This window comes from Dama dama, chromosome 13, assembly GCF_033118175.1.
Source record: "Dama dama isolate Ldn47 chromosome 13, ASM3311817v1, whole genome shotgun sequence".
NCBI lineage: Eukaryota > Metazoa > Chordata > Mammalia > Artiodactyla > Cervidae > Dama > Dama dama.
The window spans coordinates 67116382-67135352 of NC_083693.1; the positions used below are offsets into that span (position 1 = coordinate 67116382).

The 18971-nt window shown below is 50.0% G+C and overlaps 1 protein-coding gene across 3 annotated transcripts in view; it reads right to left on the reverse strand.

The window, feature by feature from the left end:
- Positions 1 to 18971, reverse strand: part of CLMN (calmin) — a 122744-nt gene that overhangs the window by 34319 nt on the left and 69454 nt on the right. For all 3 annotated transcript variants that reach the window (XM_061159372.1, XM_061159371.1, XM_061159370.1), the window contains exons 2-4: positions 8835 to 8896; positions 4968 to 5063; positions 2447 to 2530 (exon numbers count right to left, since the gene is read on the reverse strand). In XM_061159372.1, coding sequence (XP_061015355.1) covers positions 2447 to 2530; positions 4968 to 5063; positions 8835 to 8896 — 242 coding nt within the window. The remainder of the gene's footprint in view (positions 1 to 2446; positions 2531 to 4967; positions 5064 to 8834; positions 8897 to 18971) is intronic.

Sequence of the window (18971 nt, forward strand, 5' to 3'; positions counted from 1 at the left end):
CTATTATCTCTGTACTTCAGGTGAAGAAATTCCAGAGAGGTCAATGGAAAGTGCCCAGGACACACAGCTAGTAAGAAAGACATCTTTTTCCAAGAACAGATGGTACATGCCCAGGGTCTGTCTGCATGCTACACTAACACCACCAAACCTCCAGATTTAACATGTCTTTGGACAAACACAGAGTACTGACATCAATGATCATGGCCCATGATGGCTAAGACAGTTCAGTTCAGTCTCCCAGTCGTGTCCGACTCTTTGCAACCCCATGGACTTCAGCATGCCAGGCTTCCCTGTCCATCACCAACTCCCAGAGCTTGCTCAAACTCATGTCCATCGAGTCGGTGATGCCATCCAACCTCTCTCATCCCCTTCTCTTCCTGCCTTCCATCTTGCCCAGCATCAGGGTCTTTTCCAATGAGTCAGTTCTTCGCATCAGGTGACCAAAGTATTGGAGCTTCAGCATCAGTCCTTCCAATGAATATTCAGGATTGATTTCCTTTAGGATGGACTGGTTTGATCTCCTTGCAGTTCAAGGGACTCTCAAGAGTCTTCTCCAACACTGCAGTTCAAAAGCATCAATTCTTTGGCACTCAGCTTTCTTTATGGTCCAACTCTCACATCCATACATGACTACTGGAAAAACCCATAGCTGGTGTTGGACAGGGAAGTTGGAGTTGGTGATGGACAGGGAAGCCTGGCGTGCTGCAGTCCATGGGGTCACAAAGAACTGGACACAACTGACTGGCTGAACTGAGCTGATCCAGTTCACCCATTTAAAGCACACAATTACATGGTTTTTTAGTGTTACCATAATTTTAGAGCATTTTCATCACCTCAAAAAGAAATCTTGTACCCTTTACCTGTTACCTGTCTAATCTCCAAATTCCTCTCCACCTTGAGCAAACACTCATCTGTCTTCCGACTCAAGAGATTTCCCTGTGCCGGACATATCACAAGAATAGAGTTCTAGAACAAGTGGTCCTTTTGGTTCAGCATCTTTCATAATGTTTTCAAGTTTCATCCACAATGTAGCTTGTATCAACACTCCCTTCTTTTTCAGGGTGGAATAATATTCCGCTGCATGGACAGACCATACTTTGTTCATCCCTTGGTCCATGGATGGGCATCCGGGTTGCTCTCACCTTTGGGCTATTATGAATGATGGTGCTGTGAGCTGTGTCATGCCCTTTGGTCCCCACCATCTGAACCGCCTCCTAGGTTGGGTCTTTCCCTACAGGATGGGAGGCAGAGCCCACCTCCCTCTTCAAAAGCCAAAACCTCTTTTCTCCGCCCTTGGCCGCCAGGACAGGGGTGAGGATGTAGGCTTATCAGCCCAGGCCTTTGAACCTGAATGAGTGACGCTGAGAGTTCCTTCCAGGGGCTGTGGGAGTGGGGGCAGAGGGACAGGGTAGTGGCAGCCGTGCCCACGTAGGTCCTTGCATTCAGAGGCAGCGGGGCTCTGCAGTGGTCCTGGCATTTAGCAGTCTTGGGCTCCGCCCCTGATTCCCCAGGCTTTGAAGTCATCCTGTGACTCCTTGGCATCCTTTCAACACATTCCTTTGCTGCTTATATCAGCCCAGATTAGATCCCCTTATGACCCAGGAGCGCCAAACGAATAGCACTTTGTGATGACGTCCTACTGCACGTGCCGACGTGTCAGGCGAGCTGAGGGCTTTTCACCCAGAGTAACTGATGAAACTTAATGAAAGGGGAACTTTGGAAATTTTATCTCTCTAGGGCCATTCCCTCCCATTTTTGAAGGACATGAAGCAGAGTTCAAAACACAGAAAAGGCTAATTTAAGTCTGGAAAGTTCTATCAAAGAGGACAGAATTACGTGATTTTCCTCTGGCTCAGTTAGCCCCCTTCTCTGCCTTGCTTCTGCCACATTCTGAGTGCTAAGAACAAGTTTTACACCCTGACATGCTCACTGTACTCCTTTTAAAATTAGAGGGTAATGCTTTACCATATCATGATGGTTTCTGCCATACATCAATCTGAATCCACCATAGATATACATATGTTCCCCGCCTCTTGAACCATGCCCCCAACCTCCCGCCCCATCCCACCCCTCTAGGTAGTCACAGAGCACTAGCTTTTCACTGTACTCTTAACCCCCAAAGTGAAAAGGAAAATGTCAACTACATTCTGAACATCTGAGAGCCACTCAGCATTTCTGCCCTTCCCATACCCAGACATCCACCGGAGTTTTCATCCTGATGGAGCTGGAGGGGCGGGTGGGCAGGGAATCAGGGACTGCATCTCGCCTGATGGATTAGCTGTATCTCGACTGATGGAGCTCCGTTAACATTTCAACTTGTTCCATCTGACCGTCTTAGCAGGGACCCCTTTGCCCGCGTCTCTTGTGACCAGCACTAGACTTCAAATCATGTCTTTTTTTTGTCTCAGGGGAGGCTCTGTGAACAAGATGTGTTTCAGATACTTACATTGCTATCTTCCAAAAACTTAAGTGCTTTCGCTATGTTGTTTAACCGAAAAATACGATGGGATGAGGATTTGTACTCGTGTAGCTGTAACACAAAACAGGACGGCACAACAGTTAAGCCCAGACAGGCACTCATTCCCCGCAGCGCCATTGGAGGCGCTTGTCTTCTTTCTTTACCTTTTCCACATGAATCTCAAGAGAAGGACGGGGCTCACAGCAGAGCCTGCATGGACCACATCCAAACCCATGCACGGGGCCCCGGCACACACAACCATAGTCTCAGGGGTCCCCAAGGGTCGCCTTAATTATGGTTCCTGGGGCCAAACTCACTTGAGCTGGTGAGGGAGGGGAACCCGGGGGTTAAACAGGGGGCAGATTTGTCAAATTTCCCTCTCTGACCCAGCTCCTGGCTTTTGATACGCCTCCCTCCCCCAGAGACTGTCGGTGACATGCTCTTCTCTCTGCGCTGATGCCGTTTGTCAAGGCAGAGAGCGCCAGCTGGGAGCGTCACCCGCAGCTGCTAAATCATCCGGCAAACCCTCCCCGGAGGCCACAGATGTTTCTGTTTTCTGGCCAAGGGCTTGGTGGACATGTATCCCACGTCAGAGAGAGAGACGGAGAGAGAGATGGAGACAGAGACAGAAGCACAGAGAGACAGAGACATCAAGAAAGAGACAGACACAGAGAGACACAGAGAAACCCAAAAAGGAAGAGAGAAAGGGGCTTGCAGAAGCAAAAACTCTGACAACGCTCGTTGCACACGCTAGGAGCACCGGCAAAGGAAACTCATCCTGAAACGGAAGCCCATCCCTGATCCTTGGGGTGAGTGCTTCACATTAACAGGCAAGCCAGTGGGTATCCCTTGCACATGGTATGAACTGCCAGGGGAGCTCATGGGTGAGGTCTTGACTGTTCTCAGCTGGACTCCCAGATCAAACGCTCCCAGCAGAGTCTCCCCTCCCACCGAGGCTATAGCAGCTCCCGATTAGTGCCCAGGCAACAAAGTGGGAGCCTGGGCTGCTAGCAACACAGAACCAGGGACTAGAATATGGTTTTTCAGGAAGCCTTTGGAGGACTATGCTGCCAGCCCACTGTGAGATCAGTCAAGAAACCAAGTACTCTTTCCACCACAGTGGGTCTGCCCTTCATAAGAATTCGTGTCACTCGGCACAGCCCCCTTGGAGGTGGCTACTGGGAAAAGAAAGGCAAGAAAGTGGTGAGGGCTTGGGGAAAACTCCAGCTGCTGAGAGCTGAGAACTGAAGTCGGAGCTCTTGACTTTAAACCCGGCGTTAAGCGCAAACCCAGAGAGGTTGGCATGGGCTGAACTGTGGTTTGGTAGAGCTGGGGCCCTACAGAGACACTTTCGTATCAGCCACACTGGATCATGTGGGCCAATCAAACACTGGACTCTAGAGCCCATTTCTCAAAATTGATACCTCTGGTACTCTAACCAGATCATTGGATGCCCCCCCCCCTCAAAACAAGAAATACCTGGCAGCGCCTCGGGACATTTCTGGTTGTCACACCTGCGGGTGCTACTGGTACCCAGTGGATAGAGACCAAGGATGCTGTCACACATCTGGCAATGACCAGGTCAGCCCCCACAGTGAAGAACTACCCCCCCTGAAATGCTAACAGTGGACTTCCCTGGTGGTACAGCAGATAAGAATCTGCCTGCCAATGCAGGGGACACGAGTTCAATCCCTGGTCTGGGAGGATTCCACATGCCTGGGAGCAACTAAGTCCGGGCACCAAAGCTGCTAAGTCCATGCTCTAGAACCCATGAGCTGCAACTATCGAAACCTATGTGCCCTGGAGCCTGTGCTCCACAATAAAAGAAGCCACGGCAATCAGAAGCCCAAGTACCACAACTAGAGAAAGCCTGCATGCAGCAATGAGGACTCCGTGCAATCAACTAAGTAAATAAATTAAAAATTAAACAAAACAAAACAAAATGCCAACAGTGCTGAAGCTGTTAAACACTGCTCGGTGAATCAGGGAGACAGGACTGACTTGCACACGTCAGAACCAGGCAATGTGGAGCACGTTGGCAGAGATCCAAATTGGAATGACCCTCAAGACCAGCTGGCTCAATTCAGTTTCAGCCATACTCACAAGAAGGTTTTAGAATTCTGTGTATCTAGCTTTAGCCGCAGGGTGAATTTATAGAATCTGGTTGATAAGATGTCTTTCTCGTCCATATTCCTGAATCTTAGCTCTCATTCTAGTTAATTGAATGGCTGGCCCGCTAAACACTCTCTATCCAGTTAAAATCTTCAGCTTTGGACTCACAAAAAACATGGGGCATTTATTTACTTACTAAGGTATATTTGCTTAGTTATACATGATTATATCAGTCTTAGTCACTGAGAAAGGAATGTTACCCTCCCAAGTTTCCCATCACAGGAACTTATGGATGGCCAGATATATGTACAGACATAGAGATCTGTATGGAAAAGAACTACAGGCAGCGTTTTCCTTTGACTTTTATCTCTTCCCAACCCTTCTGGAAGATACGTACCAGATTCCGCCCAGACAGGACTTCTAACAAAGCCATTAAGATTTTGCCATCTTGTATATCGACGAATAAATCTTTAACTTCTAGAGGTGGGTTGCACTGCAGAAGAGGGGGAAAGAAAGTAGCCGATCAGTGATCTGGAGAAAAAACCTGCAACATCCAGAGCTGCCTACAGGCATCCGAGGAGGTAGTAACCCTCTCTCCCCGGAGATGGCGCTGCATAGGCAGGGGTTGTGCCGGGGAGTCCCCGAGGAGGCTCCAGGTGGAAAAAGCCAGAAGCCCAACTGCTTTCCTCTCTGACCTGGGGAGGTCTGAGGGACACCGTGACCTGTCCACCCAGAGCTTGGCCAGGTGTGGCCTGGGGTGCATGGGGCCAGTAGGAACCTGTTAGTCAGCTGTCCCAGCACAGGGCCTTGCAAACCATGCTCCCTGGAACCCTAGGCTTCAGCAGAGCAGCTTCAGGGACCCCACTGGGGGGAGGGGGTTCCAAAAAGAGACCAACCCACTACATTTACCTGCCATCAGCTCTTATTGGCTTTTATTTAGAGTTCCAGGTAAGACTATGCTTATAGAAAGGCTTCTGTTGACTAAGCAAATTTGATAAAAATTTTAATGCAGGATGGTTAGGACTTATTGAATCTTGGGGGCCAGGGGCCAGGAACCTGCATTTTTAATTACCACCTCCCTCCCGCCCCCCTAGCATGAATGGAGCTCCCCTGGGGGCTTAGTGGTAAAGAATCCACCTGCAATGAAAGAGACGCAGGTTCGATCCCCGGGTTGAGAAGATCCCTGGAGGAGGAAATGGCAACCCACTCCAGTATTCTTGCCTGGGAAATCCATGGATAGAGGAGCCTGGCGGGCTACAGTCCATGGGGTCATGGAGTGTCAGACACACCTTAGCAACTCAACAACAACAACAACCAGCATGGATTCTAATACTTTTTGGTATTGGAATCTTTGGAAGCATTAGAACATTTCAGCTGGGTACTCACTCTCTCTGCTTTTGGGTACAAGGAAGGGGGGTGGTTCCCATTGGAGACGGGATTAATGGGGTGAGGGCAGGGGGTGGCTTCTGTCACCAGCCAGGGAGTCAGGGAACAATTGGAGTTGTGGCCCGGGCACCCTTTCCTCGGGGAACTCCCATCCCGTGAAAGCCTCGGAGGGCCTGTGTTTTCTTTTTCTATTCAGGAAGGTGGCATTTCCTGACCTCTTATATGAGCCCCCCACCCACACCCCTAGGTAGTCAAAACACAGGGCAATTCCACCCACAGGTGCACAGAAGAGGGTTCTGCTTCAGGGGCAAGAGCGACTTTGAACCCAGAGGCAAATTATTTTCTTTGCAAACTCCTCGCTGCTCCTCAGGAACATTCCACACGGAGCACAACGGCATCAGGTTACCAAGACATAGGGGAATGTTATTCCTGCTAACGCGGGGCAGAAACTGCACAAGACCCGAACAAAAACAGCCCCTGATAGATGGACTCACAGCATTTCCAGTTACCAGCCCCAAGCGTAGCCAAACCATGCCTTGGAGCTGAACCAGGAGGGTCATTCCCACTGACAGTGTCTGTAAGAGCCCCCAGCCCAGCAGCGGCAAGCAGGGCCTTGGCCGGCAGCCATCCGCGTGATGGCAAGAGGAGAAATTGAACCCACTCCAGTGAAAACACTCCTCGGGGTTCCAGACGTTCCGTGGGCTTCATGAGATTGGTATGGCCAAGTAAACAGCACCCCCAGGGGTTTCTTCATGATCTAACTCCTTCGGTAAATTAAGGATTTTTTCCAGAAGCCAGAGAGTCCGTAAATATTTCTGACAGCCTTCAAATTGCAGCTAAGCCCACTTCCCCGAGGAGTTCCTCGGTTTCCTTTACATGAAAGGTTGTTCTTGAAAGTCTCAAGGTTGGAAACACGGCTGTGAATTTTGCCCTGTGTGTTAGGCATCAGTTTCAAATGCTGTCTGATTTATCTTCAGAGTGGGTGCTACCCACCTGCCTTGAAACAGGGGCAGAAGCGTGGCCAGAGAGAAAATTCTGGATGTGATAAGGCTAACAGAGATTCATTTGGGGGTTGAGTTGATGCATGAGTATTTGCTCTATTAACCCTCCATGCTTTTCTGTATTTATTTTTTAATTTATAAAAGGGAAGAAAGAAAGAAATATGCCCTGGCTAAGCTCCGTCCACCAGGAGGAATTTCCAGTTACCCTGACACACATCAGGCATTAATTTAGGAGTTCGGGGAACTCAGGTTTTGGGAACGATTTTCCTTTTTTTTCCAAAAATAACACTTCACTTTATGAACGCTGCCAAAAATGCACCAATGGTCAAAACAACGGGCAAACGATTTATAATGCTTCATCCGTGATGTAGAGAGTTTTGCCCTGGAGATTTGAGGAACCTCCTGGGCTGAGTGGAGCCCATTCTAGAGGTGGGGAGCAGAAGTGTGGGTGGTCAGGCAGCTACTGGGGAAATACTATAGGACTAAAGCTCACACTACGTGAATTGGAATGTCAGTCAAGAGCGCCACTTCCTAAAATGCCACATTTATTTTCTCTGCTTTCTAATCATTTTAGTGATTTTCCTCTATGAACCTTTCTTTGGGGAGAACTCTTAAGGGCAATCAATATTACCCTTGTGCCTTTTAAGAGGAGAAGAAAGAAGAAATGTCACTGAAGAGGAATCCTTGAATACCGCCACCAGCTTTGAAACACGCGAGACTACTGCTTGGGTCTATTGGGAGAACCAGATCGTGGAATTTAAGAAGATGTGAAGTGAGTAAAATGAATCCTCATAAATCAGCCTTTCTTGTAAACGAGAAAAAGAATTTCCCCTTCCCCAGCCCCGGGGGCAATTTAGAATGTTCTCCCCCTGGAGGCTAAGCTAGTGGTGAGGAGGGTTTGGATTTCTATGCCTCTGAACGGTTCATTTATCCATTTCACATCCTGCCCCTCCTCCGCTGCTCATCCTTCTGTCTGGTTCAGACATTTTTGTTTTAGGGTTTGTGTGCCTGAGAGGCTGGCAGACAAAATGTGGTTGGATGTTGCTTGGTCAGAGAACGCTGGCAAAAAAAAAAAAACCAGGGGTGCCCAGGAAGAAGAGGGGCCACCAAATTGAATATGCAAGGGAAGCCAAAGGAAGAGCTTTCCTCTCTGAGAGTTGTGGGATTACAGGGACACAATTCAATGTCTACAGGCTTCTGGAACAGCATGGGGGTGGGAGGTGAGGAAGGCTGTCTTGAGGATTAAAGGAGTTGAGTGTCTGATGCACCAAAATGAGCAGATAACACTGTTGATCAATAGCAGCCTTACGTGATGAACCAGGCAATCTGGCTTGGTTAAAAAGTGTCAGGAGTTCTTGCTTAAATCAACCCAAATACCTATACATGGGTCTTAATGAGAGCCTCCCTGACCTCTCCAGACTAGAAGTCAAGATCCCCCTGCAATCCCGTGTTTGGGTTATTCAACAATGAATGTTTCCTAACTTCTGCTCATCGATTCCCATTTAAAAATGGACCCTCTCCTTCCCCAGCTAGGCTGATAACCTCACAAGGCCAGAACCTCATGTCTTACGTGTCTTTGCATTCCAAGTATGTGTGCATGCGTGCATGCTAAGTTGCTTGTCATGTCCGACTCTTTGCGACCCTATGGACTCTAGCCTGCCAGGCTCCACCAGGCTCCTCTGTCCAAGGGATTGTTCCCAGCACTGAACTTGATTCTCAGCAATGAGAACGCACTCAACAAACATTTAAATGAATGAATGAAAAACACCAACACAACAAGAACACAGAGCATCCCCCTCCCGTCCTCACTGCGCTACTGAACTATGCACCCAGTTATGGAAGCATTGATCACCTAACAACCCAAGTGCCTTGCTTACCTTCTCCAGATGGAGATTTATCCATCGAGTAAAAGTCCGCTTCTGCACATTCTCCCTCTCAACTGAAAATAAAGAGATGCCATTAGCTGGGTGAAAAGAAATACGTGCAAAATCCTGCCCTCGTCCCAAGGGGGAGAGTCTACGGAATCTCTGCAGGATGGAGCGCCCAGAAGTCCCATAGGTATGGAAACCTTCCCGGAACGGGGTTGGCAAGGCGTTGGCAGCACCTAGAATCCATTTTCTCCAGCCCAACCCCAAGCGCCTTAAACAGATTAAACACCCACAAATTCAGACACACAGAACAAAATGGTCGGCACAAGTTAACAAGAGCACTGGGGCGTTTGACTCTCCAGCCCAAGGGCTGGTGGGAAGATACAAATTTAAAGCTCTGGGTGATGGTGCCACACCCCTGCCGCAGAAATGGGTCAGAAGAGCTGGGATGGAGGAGAGGAGGGGAGGTCAGGGACTAGGAACTGGGAGGGGGCTCGGCAACGTGTGGCGGAAAGAATTTGACAGTCCTGGCTTGGCCTCTTAGCCCGTCACCTCCAGCTCTGTGCCCTTGGGCCAGTCGCCTGTCCCCATATCTGATCCGCCCTGTGAAGATAAGGCCAGCTCACCACCAGGCTGCCATGAGACTGACCTGTGACCCTGCAGGTCAAGCTCGACACAGTTCCTGGCACGATGGCTGCTCTTTTTTCTTTTCTTTGCAGCTATTATTTTTAGAGTCAGGGAATACTTTGCACTCTCCCCTCCCCACTCCTGGGGCAGGGGAGTTCTGCACAGCCCTAGTGAGGTGGGAGGGTGCCAACTAGACACAGATTTCTCCTCCCAGAGGACAGCATTCCCCCCCACCGCCTCCCAAATAGGTTTTGAAGAAAAGATCGTCCCTTTTCAAGGGTTATTACCATCTGTCTGCCCAGAACTAATTGTGTCCTGGACACTTTGTTTACAACAATCTTTAAACCTGACAACATCACCTTGCAAAGCAGAAACTAGTATCTTACAGATAAACACCAAGGGGCTCAGAGAAGTACCCTGACTTGCCTTGGGCATCAGTTGGAGAGACAGAACCAAGCATCTGTCTATCCATCCCTCATCAGCCAGCACCCTAGAATTGGAAGACTTGGGTTTGAATTCCAACTCTTCCAAAAACTAAGACAAAGGCATCTGCAGTGGTGATGATGACGATTGTAAAAAATATTTACTGAGCACTTGCTACATGGCAGGCACCCAACTATGCACTTTACATAGGTTCATTGACTTAATCCTTCCTACAGGCCTCTCAGGGAGGGACTATTATACCTTCAAGGTGGGAAAACCGGGGCACCTGCCCAGCATCATGCAATTAGTAAGGGTATGGTTCCCATTTTGCAGATGAAGAAATCAAGGATCAGAGAACAAATAGGCCCCAAAATTGGGGCTTGGAACTAGAGTCGGTGCTTTCCCATTCTCTCCCAGGTTCTGTGGCATTAGCCGGCTTGATGCCCGAGGACCTCAAGGAAGTTTCTGTGACCAGAGGTGGAACCTGTGCCTCAGTCTGGGGCTGGGAGCCCCGTGGACCGTGACAGCAGCCCCTGTTGCTGAAGCTGCTACATCTCTCAGGAAGCTTCCTGGAAACGTCGGAGCCAGATGACTCCTAAATTACTAAGTTCTGGATTTCAACATATTGGAAGAACATATCACATATGCTTAAAACCATTTCACATTTCTTTAGCAATAAGAAAATGAGAGGCAATTTATCTCCTGGCAGAGAAGAAAAAAAGGCTACAGTTTTTTCTAATGACTATGGTTCTTTTTTTTCCTCCCAGCCTCATTATTAGGTAGATAGTGGTGCCCATAAATCAAATTTTAATATTGTGCCTTTCAATCTTTTTAATTGAAGAGCCAGTAGACAGTAATTATACACATAACTGCTTCTCTCTCATGTTCCTTCTTCTCTGTAAGGGAAGGTCACTGGCTAGCAGGCATCAGGTTGAAAGATCTCCTTCCAGCAAACTGTGTTTTATGGGTGGAGAAGGGAGGGAGAAAGGAAAAGAAGCTGATGGCAATAAGGCAGGAAGGGCCATGAGTTACAGAGTCTCAGAACTTTCCAGAATACGAGAGAGCTTTCTGCCACTGCAGGTTTTCCCACAGTGTGGGTCTCCCACAGTTTTGCGTCTGTCTCGCTGTGGATGAACACGGGCGGTTTCCGGTTTTTCACTGTGTGGAGCAGGGCAGTAACCAGCTCCAGGTACAAGCACCCCGGTATGTGAGTCTCTGTGCACAAACGTGTGAATATATTCCTTACGCTTGACGACTCCAAGTGGAACTGCTGGGTCTTAGTAGTAGTAGGCACATTTAAAAATTTAATAGCTACTTCCAAATGGCCCTCCCAAAAGGCTGCCCCAGTTTATACCTTCACCCCCACCTGTCTTTAAACAAGTTTATGGGGACTGTAAAGAATTTACACACACATTCAAACACTCAGGCTGGTTTCTCCATATGGCTTCAGAGAGAGCAAAGTCTGTCTCCTGAAACAGAAGTGCATTCAGTGAAAGCCTAAGAGAACCAGGCGTAGGCTGTTAGTTTAACTGTGCGGAAGGGTGCAAATGAGGAAGCGGGTGTCTGTTAGTCTATGTATATGACTCATCATTCTGCCCGCCCACCCACCTATCTGTCCATCCATTCACCCATCCACCCATCAGTCTGTCTGTCCGTCCATCCACCCACCCACCCACCAGGCCAGCCAGCCAGCCATCCACTCACCCATCCATCCATCCACTCATCCATCTATTCATCCAGCCAGCCAGCCTCCCAGCTGATACTTGTTCAGTGATTACTACTTGCTGGGAACCATGCCCAACCCTGTGGGCAAAATCACAGATGAAGAATTAAGCATTCATGGAATCTGCACTCCAAGAATTACAGCCAAGGAGGAGAGAAAACACGGACGCTGCAAGGCACATAAGCAAGGAAAAGTGAATTAGAAATTTCACGGGCTGCCGGGTTTGGAGGAGGTGATTTCAGACTCCACAGGGGACTCCTCTGGGGCCCCTAAGAGGATCCCCCATAGAAGTGGGACACAGAGGGGATCCCGAAAGGCAAAGACAGCATTTTAGCCCCACCCTGATCCACAGCCAACCTCTGGGTGGCTTCACTGCCAAGGTCCGTGGGTGATTCGGGCACAAATCAACTTTCAGAGCGAAGGGGAGCCACAGGACAGCACCGTGATGCCTGAAGACACCAGGGGACCAAGAAACTCAGTCAAAAATAGCAAACGGTCCCAACCCGAAATAGGGTACAGAGACTGTATTTTCTGTACCTGAAACCAGGACACGCCACTCAGGACACAGGAGACGGAGTGAGAGAATTGAGCCTGCCCCAGAAGGCCCAGCTGAGAGTCACACGCCCTTAGACCATTCGCTGTGTGACCTTAGGCAAGGTCAGAACTTTCCGAACACCTCTCTCAGCTTCCCCTCTGCAGGACGGGGGTAACCGTGTCCCTCACGGGGATGCCCTGCAGACCAAATGGGGCCTGCCTGCAGGGCGCCCCCAACAGTTGTTCCAGAAGGGCTGCCCCCCTCCCCCCACCGCATGCCCTCGAGGTATTTCGTCTGGTGTCTGGACACAGAGGCCTGGCGCCCTTTCAGGGCCTTCTCCATTTCCAAGTGCCCACCCCCATCCCACAGGCTTTTTCTCCTTCTGGCTTGCCAAGACTCTATAAACTTTATATAGTTTCCATAAATCCAACGGGCCCTTTTTTCCACAGCACCTATCACGTTGTAAAGGTGTAGGAAACCATTTCTCAAGAAGGGTCTGGCTTTCTCGAGGAGTGTTTGTGGGGCCCACTGTGGGGTTACTGGACAACAACAGCATCGTAACGGCGCTGTAAAATCGCCATCTCAGCTCTGCCTGGCCAGCCAAGGTGCCCGTGCGCGGAACAGGGCGGAAAGGCAGGGTGGGGCTCCAGGAACAGGGACAAGAGGGGCGGCTCAGCCTTCTCTCTTGAGCCCACCGTCCCAAATTCCCAGGCATGACTTTGGCCCCGGCTTTGCCAAGAACAGGCCATTTGAAAACAGCAGGTGTGACATTCCTTCCTTCTCAATGGCAGGCTCAGGAGCTGGACACCACAGAAAAGAGGGATGCAGGCTCTGGGAATTAAAACATCACTTACACTTGTGGCCTTCTTGCCGTAGGTCCACATTTCCCCCAAGTCTACTTCCTACACAGTAAATATTTCCTCTATAATAGTCTGCTCTTCCCTGCCCATGGGAAAGACTTGATGACTTTATCTGTTGAGGAAAATTATATGCCCATTATATATATATTTAAAAAAAAAACAAAAAAACAATATAGGAAAGCACAGAGAAATAGATCTCAAACCTCTTGAAATCTCATTACAGCCAGGGATCACCACTATGGACTTTTTAATGACCATCCTCTTAGAACTACACACACACATACACACACACATACACACACATGCTCAGAGTTAATCCACGTGGGTGCTCTTGTACACAATTGTGACGTGATCACCTAAAGACTCAGTATTTGTCAAAGCACGGGTCAGGGATCCCTAATATCAAGAGCTTCTGATATCAAGAGCATGTGAGAGTCAACATGCTAATTCCTGGTCCCAAGCCAAGACCTACTGGGTCACACTCTCTGGGCCTGGGGTCTGGGCATCTGAATTGCATCAGCTCGGGGGTGATGACAGGACACAGCTGGAGAACTGGGGCCTTCCTGGGAAGAGACAAGTGACACAGTTCCTTGATCATCTTGGGGCAGAGACAGCAGTAGGACATTTCCTGTGGAGGAGAAAGAGCCGGCATTCTGGAGCCAGGCCCACGGGCACCACCCCAGACCCTGAGATGTGGCAGGCTGGCCCTGATCGATAAGCGCGATAATGCTTATAACGGCAGCAGCAACGAGAGTCCTTTTCTGCTTTGTCAAAAATGCTCTTCCTGATGATGCTTTAAGTCGCTAATTTCATACAGCTGCTCTGATACATCTAAGCGATGAACTGGAGCTAACCTAGGAGGGCCGCAGACCGGAATCCCACAGGGGAGGCTGAGCCTTTGACGTCCATCCCGAGGGGGCGGCTGGGAGCCCTTGTTTCCAGCTTCAAGGGTGCTGCCTGGGTGGGAGGAGGGAGGCGGCTGGGATGGACGAGCTGTGGCCACATCTCCAGGAGCTCAAAGCCCTCGCCCAGGGCCGGGCACAGCACGTGTGCTGAACAAATGCAGCCTGGGTGTTACTGCTCACCTCTGACAAGCTGCTGAATTCTTCTGAAGTTGAGTTTCTTTTCTGGACTATGCCACCACCACTCCCCTCACCCTGACCAAATGAAAAGATGATGCCTGTGTGTGCATGTGCGTGTGTGCTGGGGACACAGAGGAGCTCAGTGAAAAGACTCATCCCTTCTCATCATTCATAGCACCCCAGGGACACAAACGCGGACCCCACAGACAGCTTTCTACAGAGATGGAGAGTGGCTGTCCGTGCGACAGGCGGTGGCCCTCTGTCCCCAGAGTGGGAAGGTCTCTGAGGGCCCCATTCACCCCTCTCTGTCCAGCAGGCTGGGGCAGGCAGGGCAGCTGCAGGCCCTGTGCTTTTCAAGCTTTATTCCTGTTGGGTTGGAGGCCAGTTGGCAGGAAACTGGCGTGCATCGGCTCCCTCACCCCAGGCCTTGTTTGCTGCAAAACCCAGGTCTGCGCAGAGGGCCATCTCAGCTCCAGGGGAAGTCAGAGCCTCCCCCTGGTGACAGTCTCGAGGGGTTCCTCCGATAGCAGACAGGTCCAGAAACCTCTTGCCCAACCTCATATGAGTGACATCCTAAGACACTTTTCATTCACTATCCCATTTTGGTCTGAACTGACTTCCTCCACTGGGTGGGAAACCCACTCTCCTTGTCAAATATCCTTCTTTTTCTCCATGGCTCAGACCCCTTCTCATCCTAAGTAACCATCCCTGCCCAACCCCCCCCACCCCCCACCACCTTGGCTCCCTTGGGCTGTGCCAATTCTTCTCCATCAGCTGGGGAATTCGGACACATCCCTCTCTCTCTCAGCTGGACTGCCATCAGACTACACCAGGGCACCCACTGCCCCATGGACATCACACAGAGAAGGCAGCTCTCGGGGGCCCCTGCCTGCCCCCCTGCCCAGCAAGGACCCCCGGGAGCCCCCAGCCGCTCCTAGAAGGGGCACCCCCCTCCATTGTGGTTTCACTCCTTCCCCCATCTTTCAACACCTCCCAGAAACACAACCTCATTACACGGCCCCATGCTGGTTCACTTGAGAAATAAAACTCAGAAACAAATTAAACGGCAATTTCTTTTCAAACAGCAGAGGAGCCAGGCTTCAGGAATACCAGGCCAGCAGCCTTCGGTTCCGACTCCTGGGGGCCACTTCCCCCATCGGCTCTGGCGGTGGTAAAGCCAAGGCCTCCATGTGGTTTGCGCTGCCAGCAGTGATTTTGCATTTAATTTCCTTTGTTTTTCCTCCCCCAATGTTTGCTCTGACCCAGGTCCCTTTTATCGAGACTTTGGTAATAAAATGTAAAACCCTCCTTGGGACCACAGGCCGAGGAAGCCTGCAACTCCTACCAAACAGTATTCAGGGGCTGGCGGGCTGAGTGGGCAGGGGCCCCCTCGCTGTCTCTCTGCCTCCTCCATCGCCTTTGTCCCTGGTGCGGCCAGCGATGGTCCGATGGGCATCAGAGCCAAGAGCAACTCCTGGCTCCAGCTGGCGCAAACCGGTGGTCTCCCCAGTTTGCGCCCGGAGAGACTCCCAATAAAACTGCCAAGCTCATTCGAACCAGGGACTTAAATCCAATTCTCTCACAGGTCCCAGAGGCCACCAATTAACATACCACGTCCTGCCCTGCCATGCCCCTGCTTCTCAGCTGCTCTAAAACACATAACCCAGGGCTCCAAAGAGCTAGTCCCAATTACACACCAAATTAAGTTTTAAGCTATATGTGTGTGTATATATATATTCACGACTGGTGCCTGTAACTGAAATTAAAAAAATAAACCCACTCTAGCTTTTTCTGTGAGTGATCCTGTCTAACCTCAGTGCTCAACCTTGGTCCACCTTGATTTACGATAGATGACGCCAGCCCGTCATAAAAACCAAGCTTGGGAAAAAGGATTTTAACACCCACCCAGATGGGCAGGCCAGGTGACACGACCAAGCCAGGCAGACTGCCCAGAAGCATCCAGCTGAAACGGAGACGGAGGTTTAAGTGGTATCCGACACCTTCGATTGTTTACACACTACACACCTATCCAGGAAGCAAAAGGCCTGATGCTTACACCCAACCATGGAAAATAAGAATGCGGACTTCGTCCTCATAGGATTCCTCTGCCAGAGCCCACAGAGAAAGATAGAGGGGGATGGGGGAAGAGGTTAAGGAAGGGAAGGAAGAGGGAAACATATTCTTTTCCCATTCTACGGAGACGGTAATTCCTGGGACTTGAACTCGCCCCTGTGGCTAACATTTCTGCAGCCTCTGCAGCCTCTTCCAACACAGTGAGACACACTCTGCATCCATCACTGAATTCTCACAGCAACGCTGATGGGTAAGCAATGGTGCTTCTGGTGTAGATGGGGAAACTGAGTCTCGGAGAAGGTGAAATGACCTGCCTAGGATCTTGGGGGCACAGCTGAGGAAGAGGCTAGCCTGGTGGCTGTGAGCCAGCACCCTCTCTATGGCACCTCTCTGGGGTGGTGGATCCCCTTCCAAGCAAACATTTTATTGAAGAATCTTCAGGAAGAATACATTTCACACTCTGGTGAGCTCCACAGCAGAATACAGGCTGACCTGGTGTTTTGCTCCCAAACTGAGTTTAATGGGTTCAGTGGTAAAGAATCTGCCTGCAATGCAGGAGCCGCAGGAACATGGGTTCGATCCCTGGAAGACCCCCTGGAAGAGGGCATGGCAACCCATTCCAGTATTCTTGCCTGGAGAATCCCATGGACAGAGGAGCCTGGTGAGCTACAGTCCAAAGGGTTGCAGAGAGTCAGACATGATTGAAGTAACATAGCAATAACAATTAGCTTAACTTCTTGGGTTCAGCTATTTTTAAAAAAGGAGATTAAAATACTGATACACATGACCTTGATTTGTATTTTGAAGCACACCTGTCTTTAATAAAGCTCCACACTCACCCTTCAAATGCCAGAGTTTTTATGTCCATGCAAAGGCCAATCATCTGAGAGACTCTCTAGAATTAGGGTGACCAGCTGTCCTGGTTTGCCCTGGACTGAGGGAGATCCAGGGACCCAGGACCATCAGCACTAAGACTGGGAAAGCCCAAGGCAAACCAGGAGGAGCTGGTCATTCTAGGCAGTAGACAGGGTGCTGTATTCTGGATAGCAGGGCGGGAGGGGACAGCTGCTGGGGGTGCAGAAGGCCCTGGGAGCCACATGAGAGGCAAAGACAGTGTAACGCAAGGTGAATAATATTTGCTCTAAGTGCCAGGGAGAGGGGCTTCCCTGGTGGCACAGTGGATAAGAACGTTCTTGCCAGTGCATGGGACACGGATTCAGTCCCTGATGGGGAAAGGTCCCACATGTCTCGGAGCAACTAAGCCTGTGCTCCACAACTATTCAACCTGTGCTCCACAACTATTCAACCTGTGCTCCACAGCCTGAGAGCAACAGCTATGGAGCCCAGGTGCCACAACTACTGAAACCCACGTGCCCTAGAGCCCTTGTTCTGCAGCAAGAGAAACCACTGCACGGAGAAGGCTGTGCACCACAACTAGAGAAAAGCCCGGCACCGCCAAAAAAAAAAAAGACAGGGACAGAACAAACCCCGAAATTCCCATTTACAACTTTCACCTGCCAACGAAAACTGACACTGGCGTGAATTTAAATTCCTACCCTGAGCAGAAGTAACACTGAAAACGACGATGGAGAAAGACAAGAGGTGTCAACTTCTCCTGGAGCTGGAAGTGTCCCCAACACTTCACGTTAATTATTAGCCTGAGAGGCGAGAGGCTGCCAAGGTGACAAACACGAATGCTTCACACACCTCGGGTTCCTTTTTGAAATGCATGTGCTTGAAAACAGACAAAAGTTATCTACATACACAAACCATCTAAATGTACACACTTGCGCATACCTGTGTATGTGTGCATGCTTGAGTGTGTATACACACACACACACACCTCAAGGTAATGTGGATCACCCTCAGCCTTCTTCAGGGACTTTTAGTTCCCAGGGTCACTGGAGGAATTTTGGCATTACATGTCTCCCTTATGCCTCAGCCATGATGGTCCAGCGCCCCAGGACTGCACTCTGACACTGAGGTCAAGGTCAGATCATTCACACTGAGTAGAAACCCTGTGGAATGGCAAATTCCAGTTCTGTAATCTGACAAAGGGCTTCTCTGGTGGCTTGGACAGTAAAGAATCTGCCTGCAATGCGGGACCCAATTCAATTCCTGGGTCAGGAAGGGAATGGCAGCCTACTCCAGTATTCTTGCCTGGGAAATCCCGTGGACAGAGGAGCCTGGCAGGCCACAGTCCATGAGGTTGCAAAGAGTCAGACATGACTGAGCAACTAACACTTTCATTTTCATTAATCTTACAAAACCCCACTGAGACTAGTCTCCTGATGTTCAACCCTGGCTACACAGGACAGTCACCTGGGGATCTGGATGCCTGGGCTCTGCTCCAGACTAACTGAATTGGAATCCCTGGGGGCGGGCCCAGGCATCTGCATTTTTAAAGCTCCCAAGGTGATCCTGATGCTGAGCCAAAGCTGAGAACTATTGCTCCCTGCCAGGAGTTGGCAAATTTTTCTTGTCAAGGGCCAGATAGTAAATGTTTTAGACTTTGCAGGCCATATGGTCTTCAGCAACTAGTCAGCTCTGTGGTGGTGCTGGAAACTGGCCAAGGTGATACACAAATGGTCATGGCTGTGTTCCAATAAAACTTTATTTATAAGAACAGCCGGTGGGCTGCAGCTTGCCAAGCCCTGCTTGAGACTTCATAAGCCTCTGCAAGATTTGCCTGATTTAAGCAGTCATTCTAGACCTTGCTGATGGCCATACCCCTCATGTGCATGGGTGCTCAGTCACTTGGTCGTGTCCGACTCCGACTGTAGCCCGTCAGGCTCCTCTGTCCATGGGATTCTCCAGGCAATA